This window comes from Sander vitreus, chromosome 3, assembly GCF_031162955.1.
Source record: "Sander vitreus isolate 19-12246 chromosome 3, sanVit1, whole genome shotgun sequence".
Lineage (NCBI taxonomy): Eukaryota > Metazoa > Chordata > Actinopteri > Perciformes > Percidae > Sander > Sander vitreus.
The window spans coordinates 11021298-11035007 of record NC_135857.1 but is presented as its reverse complement, the minus strand read 5'-3'; the positions used below and the strand labels follow the sequence as shown (position 1 = coordinate 11035007).

At 40.9% G+C, this 13710-nt stretch overlaps 1 protein-coding gene across 1 annotated transcript in view; it reads right to left on the bottom strand.

The window, feature by feature from the left end:
* Window positions 1–13710, bottom strand: part of cadm1b (cell adhesion molecule 1b) — a 179037-nt gene that overhangs the window by 36322 nt on the left and 129005 nt on the right. The window contains exons 4-5 of the mRNA XM_078243378.1: window positions 8509–8661; window positions 6019–6156 (exon numbers count right to left, since the gene is read on the bottom strand). Of these exons, the coding sequence (XP_078099504.1) occupies window positions 6019–6156; window positions 8509–8661 (291 nt within the window). The remainder of the gene's footprint in view (window positions 1–6018; window positions 6157–8508; window positions 8662–13710) is intronic.

Here is a 13710-nt window from a genome sequence, read left to right as displayed (position 1 = left end):
TTTCTCCCTATCGCCCAGCCCTATGGGGTCAACAACAACAACAACAACAACAACAAACACCGGGCATCGGCCATTATGTTATTTTAAATTTTTATTTTTTAGAATTTCACAATCGGTGCATCCCTAATAGTCCAAGCTATTAAGAGCACATCACCTGCCAAAGCGGAGGGCTTTCAGATGATTTTGAATTTACATTTAATTTATGATTCAGTGATGCGGCGCCTAAACGAGACCAGAGGATTCAGACGGGCCCGAGGTCTTCGATTCTGATGAGAGCAGTGAGGAGTGGCTGGGTCATATACGCCTGATAATGAATGTCTCTGCAGCTTGAGGGTTGAGCTTTGTTGGGGCTAACCCTGCAGTAATCTGCTGCCCACTAGGCCCTAGGCTGTCAGAGGGGCATTCATTTAGAGAGCATTACAATGCCACAGGGGCATCACATTAGCTGCAGTGCTGAGTCTGATGGTTTACTTGCACTTAATGAAGTGAGGAAATAATTACAGCCCCACTCTGACCTGCAGCACACTTCCATTTCAGCCTTGTCACAGGGGAGCCCGACTGGACTCAGGGAGGGCAAAACACTGTTGTTCCACAGTTGATGATCACCAATACACACATATGTGGCCTCTTGATGGATATTAACCCCGTGTAACACACACCCACCCATCCAAAACCTGCCTACATAAAATAAATATACGACAATAGGTAAGTGGTCAATGCGAATGAGAATATTACATTTGACCACACAACTGCAGTGATAGAACAGGCACACTCACCGTTCAAGAAGAAGTAGCATAATGATAACAGGAGTAAAAGGTTTGATGGGAAAAAATTATTGAGTTTTATTTAGAAACTGTGATTATCTTGCCATTTTGCTTCAGAATTAATCCGATGGTAAAAAGTACCGACTGGCAAACAGTTGAAGTATAAATTAATAATTATAGGATGTAGAACAAACAATGTACTGTAGGTCTAAACATAGGCTGTATCTTATGGTATACATTTATTTGCCCCCTGGAAACAGTTAACTATAGCCTACATCTAAGTGATTTAACTTCACTCTAAAAAGCCCAGAGAGCATTTACGTGACACACAGCAAATGAGTTAATTCCAACCATCTTTAGTTAAAGTGGAGTGCGGTGATCAGCGGTAATGCTCACAGAACAATGTCGTCTTGTTCCTCGCCAAATAACGACACACATTTTGCATTAAGGGCTCTATTGTCGTCGTGCAATAACAAGGACTGATAGGTCACATTTGTAAGGTCAGTGAGGGCGTTTCCATGTACACCTGCGCCAAAGAGTTGGGTGAAGTGGAGTATGAATTAGAGGGGCGTGGTGAGTCATTATCCTCTCAGACAGTCACGATAATTGTCTCATACCAATCACAGTGCTGCATTACAGAAATGCAGTAATGCAGCAGAAGGCTCAGGAAAAGATGGTATACTGTAGGGCAAACGTGGTAGGGTTGGACAAAATGTTGAAATAATTATCACAACACTTATATGGATATTTTCCAATATCGCTATATATATATATATATATAATATAATCACAATATGGCAAATCTCTAGGGCTGCCCCCTCTTAGTCGATTAGTCGACTAATAGGTTGTTTTGGTCTTAGTCGGCTAAGATTTCTTTAGTCAATTAGTCATTTTTTATGCTTTTTTCATGCTGAATGACTTATTATGAGCACGTCTGGAAAACGCAAGATTTAAAGTGGTGCTTTTGCCTGATTCTTTGTGGGGAAACTCAGATTTGTCAATTAAATCAACTAATCGATTAGCCGACAAAATCATACGAGTGTTAGTCGACTACGAATTTCTTTAGTCGAGGACAGCCTGACAAATCACACCTGAAATAATCAAACGGATATTCAAAGCTGATAGTGATGCACTCAGTTCACTTTTCCTGAGGCCAGCCTTTATTGGAAGTGTGTTTAGCTCGCTGCAGAGTCAGGGCAGAAGTAGTCTATATATCGACGATGTTTCATTTCCGGGATTGTTCAGGTGCCGCCGGAAATTCTGCCGGATGTCCCTCATTATCGGCTGGATGTCCGTCACCTTCCTCTTTCTTTGTGTTAGCGTTCTAAACTCCGGTTGATTTCTGAGGACTATGGTTAACTGCTCCTCAGATCTCTGCAGGGTAAATCCAGACAGCTAGCTAGATCTTTCAAGTCAGAGTTTTCTGTTGCACGACTAAAACAACTTTTTGGCCATTTTAGGCCTTTTATTATATAGGACAGCTGAAGATGTGAAAGGGGAGAGAGGGGGGGAATGACATGAGAGCTATCCAGGCGCCCCAACTAAATCAAATTTTGAACGTACACATGTCCCACCAAAACAAGTTCCTTCCCGAAGCTATTTTGCAGAGGTACCGTCATTGAGTCCGGCACTTAGCGCTGCCCAAGACGATTCTGATTGGTTTAAAGAAATGCCAATAAACCAGAGCACGTTTTTCTCCCATCCCGGAATGCTGTATGGACTAGCCAGACCCTTCTCCGCAGCCTGTGGAGATGGGTCTGGCAATGCAAGACTAGGGCAGAAAACGTACATGTGTGACTTGTTTAATTTATGTTTGTGCGGTTATGTTTCATGTCATGGCTGCAGTCCCCTCAATGGACAAGACTACCAACACTGCTGATTTTCTGCAAAAAACAGAGCTACTTGCATACAGTCTCATAGAGACATTTCTTTACCAACATCCTGTCTTGTACTACCTTGTCTGCATGAGAAGGCATTACAGTCAAGTTGTGCCTCTCATTTGACTTCTGCACCATGCAAAATACCAAAGGGACAGGCAGAGCACATTTCAAGATCAGGAAAATAGCTTTGCTTGCACTCATCTCAGGACTGTCATTAAAAAAAGAGTTCTTGATTTGACTCCTTGTGTCAATTATTTTTGGTCATGATTCATGAAAAACAGTTTAAAAAAAAAAAAACTTCTGAAAGTCCTGAGTCATGTTTGACGATCAGACTAATACAGATGGAGCCATTGTAATTGTACAGACCAACCAACGCTTGTCAATTACCAGTGTCATCCAAGCCCTGATGAGGAAAACAACTGCGGATCAGGTTGTGGAAGGACTCAAATCTGAATGCAAAGGAGATGTGATTGTTGCAGCAGAGATGTCAAATCAAAGGCTCTTGTGTGAACTGATCAATCCCGGAGCAATCAAGCGTAGCCGCTTCTCAGGGTGACATTTCCTTTCAGTCAGTTTCTAACCCCAGTCTTCTGCCTATCAACACACTGAAAAGCAGCCACTGATCAAGCTGTTTGAAACTGGCTTAAACATTAAGACAATCAGCGTTGGGGAGTAACTAGTAACATGTAACGGCGTTACGTAATGAAATTACTAAATAAATTAAATTGTAACTAGTTAGAGTAACTGAATTTTTTCTTCAGGGTTTTCCCTGCCATTATACAGTAGGCGCTGCTCCTAAGCCATAGGAACTTAAAAAAACTACAGTATGTGGAGAGCATCTGAACTGACACACAGTATGGGACAGGGTGCTGTAATTTATCGATACAATGTTCCCGTCCTGCAAAATCCGGACATAATATTGCTGATGAGTACAACAGATGTTGGGTCAAAACTGGTTGTTTACTAATCAGTCCCTCCAGGATTTCGCGGCCTTTTTTGAGATTGTTGCGGCCGAAAATGCTTGATTTTGCGGGAGCTTTTGTAAAAAATTGCGATAAAAGTCGCGATGTCTTTTGGGTATACTTCTTCAAAAATAAAACTTATTTTGGGGAAAATAAAACTACTCTGGGCTGAGTTTTCCTAGTAACCTTACCAAAAAGGCTCAGGATGCTGCAACTGTTGGTATAATATGAAAATGGCTGGTGGATTTAAGACAAAAAATTATATTTTATTGAATGAATCAAATTTGGACATATCTGTCAGTGGCTTGTTGATCTTTACATTGTTAGTTAATTTCCTAACCTGGCCTGGGACACACATTCATACGGTTTGATGAAGTAAGGTTACTTATTGGACTTTAACTTATCATTGCACTTACAAAACGAGCGTAGGATTGAAACAGCAGCAGCTTTCAGCGACTTTAGAGTCAAAAAACGTTACAGCGTACATTGATGGTAAAATGTTTACAGGTTGGCAGGACGGTCTGAAATGTTCTTTGACTGTTCGTTTTGTTGGTAAATGTGAGATGTTCGAGTCACACCTCGTCTTCATATGGTGGTACCAATGTTACTTTAAAAAAAAAAAAACCTGACAGCTATTTTCAGGGTTCATACGTTTTGAAAAAACCTGAAAAAGTTATGGAATTTGAAAAATGCAAATTCCAGGCCTGGAAAGATTTTGGAAACATAAAAAGAAAGAAAGTTTCCTTTTCATATTTCACCCTGAAAGTTTTGGAAAAGTCATGGATTTTTTTTTTTTAACACAGCATAATAATAGGTGATTAATAAATGTATTTCATATCGTCTTAACCTCAATGTTCTATTCGGGGAAAGATATTACGAATCCCACTATGAACAACATAAATTATCATTAATTTTATTGTTAAACCTCTGAGGGTAAACTTTAACACAGATTTTTATTCTTACTGTATAATGTCGACTGACAGAAATTTGCCAAAAAGTCATGAAAAAGTCATGGAAAACTATTGGTTAAAATGCGTATGAACCCTGTATTTTACTAAAAGTTGGATGTGAGGAAGTTGGATTCACTGAAGAAGAGTGTGAGATACTGACAAAAGCTCAGAAAAAAAGTGAGTTAGTGATCCTTGAGTTTAGAAAATGTATTTCGCAAATATCCCCAAGGTCAAGAATAAAACTATGCTCAAGCTCTTATAATATTCAAAGAGTAATAATAAGAGCAAAAAGGGTTACAGCTTGTATTTGATTTTTTTTTTAAGAGAGAGGGTGATTCCTGAATTTGAAATGGCAACATTCTGATGAAATGTTCTGCTTGCAGTTTCACAGGATCACATACACATTTTAACGAATCTCCTGTACTCCAGCAGCAGTTGCAGCCGAGCACTGGGCTTCACTACATTTAAATAATATTGCAGCTGTCATTTATGCTAACAAGCATTTTGCCACCTTGTGTGTGGAGTCTCTCTCAGGCCAGAGCCCATCAGTCCCCTTCCTGCCAGCATGATAAATGGTTGCAAAACCAATTCGGACAAATTGAAAGTGTGTTTAAATCAGCCAGCAGATTTCTTTCTGCCATTATGGCTGTCATGCCTGCACACGGACGTAAGAAAAACATGATCACAGAGATTCTTTAAAGCCAGTGTAATGTGTGCCTTTTAAATCTCAACGCGTGCTCGAGCTAATGAATTGTTTAGCACGTCCATAATGAGCAGTGATTTGTGTTTCCTGGGGTACAGGATAGCGTGACTCTCTGGCTCTCTTTATGTATCCACTGCCACTATGGATTAGCCCCGCGCAGCATGTCGGTGGCAATTCACCGATCTAACCATCCTGTTGTCTCTGAAGACGAAATGTGCAGAAATGAGTTCATCACCATCTTTGCCAGGTATCGATAGTTCAAAGTAAGTAGAAAAGATGTAGGGTGCTCTTAAAAAAACATAGAATTCAATCAGCAGTCAAGGTGTAACTAAATGTTCACAGAGAATAATCAAGCAATTTTAAATCCAAAAATGAAAAAAAATGAGTGCCTCTAAGGCAAATGGTTTGTCCAATGTATTATGAAACATAACACGAGCTTGGATTGCAGCTCTTGCAGTTGTGAATGCCTGGTTTTGATGATTTCATACTGTAGCTGAGCAAGCAGCCCAAACACATGGACTGGGGATTTTACACATGGGTGTAGAGTGAGAGAAAATAAGCAGTATATGCCAGCATGATTATTTTCTGTGGCACTTCCTATATATGCCAGTAACATAATCAGTACAACACACATTAATGATTTAGAGGAGAGCTACATTTTGATCACGGTGGAATCGCCCTGAGAGACCGAGATATGTAGGGAAGTGGACAGGTCTGGAGCATGTGAAGCAAACTCGGGGAGGCTGTTATTCTACTGACCTGTCAGTTCTTCCTCCCCTTTCATCCATCTGATGGAGGCAGCTGGCTTGCTGCCCATGGCTGTGCAGGTGAGCTCCGTCTCGTTCCCCTCGCTGACCACATCCTCACGGCTCTCGATGATTGGGTTGCCTGGCGGGACTGACCCACGGCAACAGTTAGAAACACACCAGCATACCAACATTTGTACACACACACATGTGGTAACGCTTAATAATGAGCGTGCAAAAACGTTTGACCTGGTGTTCTTCACCATTAGGACATGATGAAATACCTGTTCATACTCAACTTTTAGTGAATGTACAATTCATATGAAAAATCCAGACTGATCTCAAGAAGTGGCGTATCTATGACACGCCAATTCGTATGCCATTTTGGCGTGGTATCAAGACGCATAATAATTTTTAGCGTGTTTATCAACGCTGTTTGGCCTCCATTGAATTATATTACCTTGCGATTGCGTGTCAATTTACGCAGTAGCGAGTAGTATGAAAGCCCGAAAATCCGCATAAGGAGGTTGGTTGGGGTGGTGGATGGGTCAAACAACACAGGACTTTCACCCAGGAGACTGGGGATCGTGTCCCGCGTGTCACGTTTCCTAAACCCAACCGTCGCTTTCTTCTTTTCCTAAACCCAACTGTGCCATTGTCCCGCAGCCCGTTATTGTTTTCCTAAACCCAACCCGTTCGCTGTATACGGCGTAGACATACAAAATGCAACGTACACACGCGGCGTAGACATACACGCGGATAGCTCAAAATGCGTACAGATAACACGTCACTTGGCTTTAGAAAGTGGCGTGTATGTTTACGCAAAGTCATGATGTCACATCAAATGTCAAAATCAGTATCACAACATTACTTCACATGAAAGGAAACAGGTCCAGGTCAATCATACCACATTGTGATCTAATGGGTCAGTTTGTGAAGTGATGGTAAAGTAAAGATGAACATCTTATTTAATCATTTCTCTTAGCTTTTAATGTCTGTTGATTTTCTCCTGACTTGTCAATTGGCACCTGCTGAATGTTGTCAAAGCTAGAGTGACAGGCTCTTGCAACAATGTGTAGTTCTTTGCATCTGACTACTAGTTTGATGAAAAAGAACTCTTATGTTTCTTTGAGTACTGTTCTGCTGAGAGACTGAACAAGATGTCATTTTCTATGGGACTAGGATCAATTCAAAGCGTAAAAAAGTGACTGTGCATTTAATTTACTAACTCTTAACTAACTCTAACATTTAGTTGGATTGAAGATTTAAGTTATTCTGTAAGCTGGTAGAACAGATGCCATGTTCACCATCTTAGTTTAGCATGTTAGCATGCAGAAAGTACAGCTGAGGTTGATGGGAATGTTATTAGTTTTGCAGGTATTTGTTCATGTAGTAAAGTATTTGACAGAAAATGTTGACCTGATGGCACTAGATAAAGTCAGGGGACCACCAAAGTGATTACAATTTATCCTGAGGGGGACATGAATATCTGCACCAAATTTCATGGCAATCGATGCAATAGTCATCAAGACATTTCACTAAAAAAACATAAATGTCAACCAGATGGTGGTGCTAGAGGAAAAGTCAGATGATCAGCAAAGTCTGTAGGATTTATCATCCGACAACCATGAAAGTATGTGCAAGGTAATGGTAATCCATCAAACAGTTGTTGAATTATTTCCGTTCTGATCAAAGTGGTGGACCGACAGACCTCTAATCACATGAAGTTACAGTCACTTTCTTATGAGCTAAAGGAATTCATGAAACATTAATTAAGTCATCACAAGTCATTCATCAGCTATACGTAGCATATGTTTCGTACCCTTATTATAAAGTGTTACCCGACATTCTATGCCAAAGTTATGTAAGTACTGTATATGTGATTACATCCTATGGTTGCATGGGTGAAAGATGTACACAAGATAGAATAAGGCACAGTTGTCCCTTGCATTAGTCATCGCAACAAACTTGCTGAACTCGTTACTTGAAAACAAAAAGTCAGCAGGGTGTTCATTTCAAGGACTCTTCAATGCAACCCTTGGTTCAGAAAATACTGCAGCTAGGCTTCAATTGTACAACTAGCGTAATTACTTTTAAAGTGCTTTTAATTCCTTTCAATCCCCCAGGATGTCTGCATGTATAATAAAGCTTAACTAGAGTAATTTCACTGCAAAGCATCAAAGTGTGGCACAGCTGACTCTCAATAGGGAATCATTTGGAGCATCCAAGTCAACATTCACCGGGATTCACAGAGTCAACACAGCTGCCAAAACCACCATGGCCTGAGCCATCAGTTTCAGCATCTGCTCCTTTTCGTTATGCTGTTGAGCACTGCGAGAGCCTAATTGGCTGACATTTTGTTTCAGTTACTAAAGATAACAGGATCAAAGATTACTATTATTTCATATTCACTATCTATAACAGAGCGAAATACAATAAAAATATGTGTGAGAAGGGGTGTGATGAGTGAGTGGGAAGTTCACACATGCACCCTCACACCTACCCAGGACAGTGATGTCTGCGTAGGCTTCCTGAGGAGGATCTGTGTAGAGCTGGCACACATAGCGTCCCTCATCGGAGAGTGACACATTGGACAGAGACACCCGCAGTTCGTTGTCAGAGAAATTCACCAGCTGGAACCGGCTGTCCTTCAGAGCTGTGGGGATACATGTGAGACAGAGACAGTGAGGATACAGAGTGCAGGGACACAAACGTGAGACATGGGGTGAGAAAGGAAGAGGGGGGTGAGAATGAGAAAGGGGATGGAGGAAGACAAAGGAGACACAAGGAGAAAATGAAACAGATAAGGAGAGGCGGAGCAGGGTGGTAGAAAATAGTGCCCCTTTTGTGGGCTTTCTCCTTAATTGAGTAAAAGAAAAGCGAGTTTCAAAATGATTCATACAAGTTGATTTATAAAGTAGCTTTACACTCCACAGAGCACTCGCAAAGACAGGAAAGTGTGAAGAGTGCTCATGAGGGCTCCTAACAAGCTAGGAACTCTAAAAATGGGCTGCTGCTGGTCATGGATGGATGCATCAAACTCACATTTTCAAAAAAGAAAAGAAAGGGAGAGGCATTCAAACATACATAATGAATTAAATCACAGTGTGGAGGTGGAGAGGGTCGGATGCCTGAAACTCCAAATCAAAAGTAGCTGGGAATCTGTATACTAATGCCAGTATAGATTGGCTGAATTTTCTTTTAATGTCGTCAAACTAGGTTAGCCGTCTCTCAGAGTTTTTACTCAGCTTTTCATTTGGGTCAGCTCTCATCCCTAAGCACTCTTTTGCATAAACAGCTTTGGTTGATTTGATTGGTAGACCTTTTGATGTTTTGACCTGCCTTCTTTATCAAGTCCTCGCCGCATCTGTCGAGCTAACCAACTCTATTCAGCCCCTGTTTAAAGCATGGGGAGTTTGTTATTCCCTTCACTTTGCACTTAGCATCGTGATCATTACCCAAGGTCTCAGGGCAGTTTCAACATGAAACATCATCGCCCAATATAATTTGAGAGCTCTTTGGAAGTCTCTCCTCAAAGGGAAACAATGACACTGATGCACTTTTGAGAGCCAAAGCACCTGCTGAGGAGGGAAACCCTTCACTTCTGAGACTCTCAATGTAGTTTATACAAGGAAGTTTCATAACTAGCTGACTGCTTACATAAGAGCATAGAAGAGGCACAGCATCTAGTATTCATTAGGCAGTAGTACAGTATTGTTTAGGCATATTTTAATTAAAATATATCTACATATTAGGGCGCCAACTAATGATTATTTTTTATTAGAGATTAATCTGCTGATGCCTGATTAATCATTCGGGCAATAAAATATCAGACAACACAACTTCCCAACGCCAATGCTGACATATTTGACTTGCTCGTTTTGTCTGACCGACAATCCAAAACCCAAAGATATTCAGTTTACGTTCATAGAAGAAGACCAGAAAAATATTCACATCGAGAAGCTGAAGTGTGTGAATCTTTGGTAGTTTTTGTTTGAAAAACAGGATAAACGATTAATGGATTATTACAATTGTTCTTCTTGATTAAGTTTCTCTAAGTCAAGTAATCAATCTTCCAACTAATTATTTCAGCTTGTACTGTGGTATTATTGAAGCTCTGAAAATCCCATGCAAGAAATGTCTTTAGCCATATATTGTAATAATGATATGTATTTCATGCGCCTGTAAACCTTATTTTTACATTAGCAATTAGTCACATGTATATAAAAGGTGTCATTCGTGGCGGGAAAGCCTCAGATAATTACCACTCACCTTTGCAGTTCACCTCAGCTCGATGGAGCTTAATACTTTCAGCTAATCGCTTTGTTTTTTTGGCCTGCAGCTTTCCTGTTTTGGTTCACTCTTGCAGCTCTCCTAACATCTCATAACATAAGTTAGCACCTACTGTTGAACGTAGTTAAGATTTAGTCAGATATTTCCCTCAGGAGTTGGTGGAGACCAAAGACAGAGCAAACAGAGAGTGAAATATTGGACCTACATTTGCCAGCTATAGCCAGAAACACGAGTCCAAATGAATCATGATGTTGCTCTGTTTCTGCTGGATGTGAAAATATAGCAACTGTTGGCTAAGTCAGTGTTGTGTGCACACCTTTTTTCTGCTGCCCCAAATAGGTCAAAAGGTATACAGTACTGGACATATACGTAGTTGGACAGTAAAGTGAATCCATTGTAACCAACAACACAAATTCAAGCTACACAGCTGTTCTTCATGGAGTAGCTTTTTACTAGTCTGGCTAGCACCAGACCAAGCTCAATCTTTTAAGATTGAACATTAGTCTGGGGAGTCTGCTCTGTATTTTCGAGGCGTGATCAACAGGCATAGTTCAAATGACTCTGTATGCAATTGGATAGTCCTTCAACCAGTCAGGTCGATCAGGTCGATCCGGGTGACGTAGCAGCGACAGCTGCATCAACGGGTTGCTGCACTTCGGCGGCCGTCATGTTGAATGTGAAACAAAAAGCTGCTTGGTCGCTTCTCTATCGTCATTGTGTTAAACCCGCCAATAGCGCAGCAGGTGGAAAAGCCAGTTTGTGATTGGTGCCCGCAGATTTGTAACGGAAGCAGGATAGATAAATGTACAGCTTTCCAGCCTGAGCTGCAGGGGGAAATCAAATCGCTGGCAGATCGGGCTGGTCTTACCCAGTCTAGCTTTTTACTTTATTAATGAAGGAACTTTTTACAATCAACTAAATGTCCTGAAAACCTTATTTCTCAAACCGCTTCTCACTGTGATTGATTGGGTGCTACATGAACACATAATTTCACATGAGAGATGTATGCATTTGTGTTTTGGCTTTTCTTACTGGTTTTAAGTGGGAAGGGCCAGAAAAAGCACCAATCACAGTGTTTTTAGGAACATTTGAATCACAGGTGACGACTGGTGTTGTTTGCTTATATTGCAGCTCCACTGTCAATCAAGTTTTTTTTTTTTTTACTTTGATGCTGCTAATTTAGTTATGACTATAAAAGTTTTAGAGGAATACTGGACATTTGAAAGCTGGTTTTCAGGAGCTTTTTTGAACCCACAGTATCTGATGCAAAAAGGAAAGTCTTTTGGCAAAGTATCACAACATTTAAACATTAAAGCTTTGAAACACAAAGTCAGGGAACTCCTGAGAAAAGATGCAGTGAATAAATAATGGTGTGATCTTGCATCCCCATCCATAGAGGTCCACCTTTGCTGATAAAAGCTTATTTTTCCCATTTCAGATGACAACTCAGCCAAATTGCATGTCAGTTCGCATATATCTAGCAGCATAAATACCTCATCCCAACAACACTCGCTCAGGCGCTATACCTATGACATAATTCATCTTTATTTGCTGCAATCTAAATTTGTTTATTTGGCCTTCACTGGTACTCTAAAGCTGTTATCATTTTTGCATGGTATTTGTGCATCTGCTTCTGTGGCTGCTGCCTGCTTGTAGCTGCTGTTCTTGTAGCTCCTGGTGGGTCTCTATGTCGCTGCTGTTTACTTACCTGTAGACAAAGATCTGCCACTGTGTCGAGCAGCCCTGTTGACAGGTAACAATGCCACTGGCTGAGGGGGGTCCCCACAGAACCGGCAGTCTTTTAGGAACAGAGTCGACAATAGTGCTGCCATGGAGTTCACTAGATCCATTTACGAGGAACACTTAACATGCAGCTTGCTAAATTATACTCTAGCTGCCTGTCAGAAATCAGACATATATTCAGATCTAATTGCAGACAAACAAAACCTGTTGTGTTTTGTAATTGTTAATGGAACTGCATTGGCTAAGGCAGAGAAAATGACATGTTTACAGGCCCACTTGGAGCAGCTTAGCAAAGAATGAAAGAGGAAAAGGTTGTCCTGAACCTTGTGGAAAGATTTCCTTAACAGTACAGAGCTAATATTGATTGTTAGGATAAGAGGTAATTATTCATCGTTGCTTTTTCTAAACTGACATGATCCCGGTCTCTATCTACTCCAGGGCGTCAAAATAAACATTTCTAAGATGTAGAGCACAACACGACCTATGCTTTATATGAATCCATTTTTCTCTGCCATGTTCTCAGCTTTGTACAAATATGACGAAGATGTGTGTTCAAACTCCCCTGATGCTCTTCACAAGAGAGAAAATGGAACACGCGTCTCGCTACCTAGACTTGTGAATAACAGCTGGGATGCAATATAGACTGAAATGAAGGGTGTTTCTCGTTCACCTTGAATCTTGGCTCAGATCCCAGATACAAACAAGTAAAAAAGCAGAGACAAAAACTCTGCAGAAGTAGCAGTAGCCCATATGCTCATGCATAATCATAATGTTCAATATCCTAATCTAAGAGATTATCGTAAAATCGAACAGTGACAAGGACACAGAAGTATTCCCATTATGGTAGCGCTGTGTATTATCATATTAATCTTGCCGCATTCTTAGCTTAATGACTTGTGTAAAAGAGCCCAAAATTCAAGGACAGATGGAATCACGTTTAACCTAAAGCTAGAGCTGATCTTGTAGTGATATCTGATACCTTCACTGTAAGTGTCAAAAGCTGAGAGACTCCTTTAGTACAGGATGCCCTTAAAAGGTGAAACTGACACAAAGATACACACCTCTGGGGGGGGGGACTGTTGTAGTGGCTTTTACAAATGTAGTGCAATTAGTACAAAGACTCAAATGCAGACTAGATGTGGACACAAGGATGTGAGGAATATGCCCTTTAACCACAAATTGGATTTTGAAGAGCGAATACAGTCAGGCGATTGTTCCATATTTCCATGTGAAACCGCTTTGGATTTGATCTTAAAGCTGCTGTACTTGAAAAAAATTTCAGTTTGGGATAGGATTGCCTTCACACGGCTCTCACCAAAGTTTGACAGTCTTTTGCCTCCGACGTGACAAGCAAACATGGAGGTGGCTGAGCTGTACTGGCGACAAATTTAGCGACTTATTCAGACCATCAGGGAAAAGGCGAGAAATATGTTGTAACTCATTTCCATGTATGCTGCTCAAAATAGTCACAGCACGGGGTCTCTCCTGGGTCTCTACCTCTCGTCCTCTTGCGCCGTGCGCAGGCAGTCAGCCGACACGACCACTGTGATGCGCAATGACGTCACCAATATGCAATGCTAGCTACTTTCATTGGAAAGGAGTTGGCAACACTGCGCTGCAGGACTAGCTACCAACACAAAAAACAGAGAAGCTCTGTTGTACTGCTATA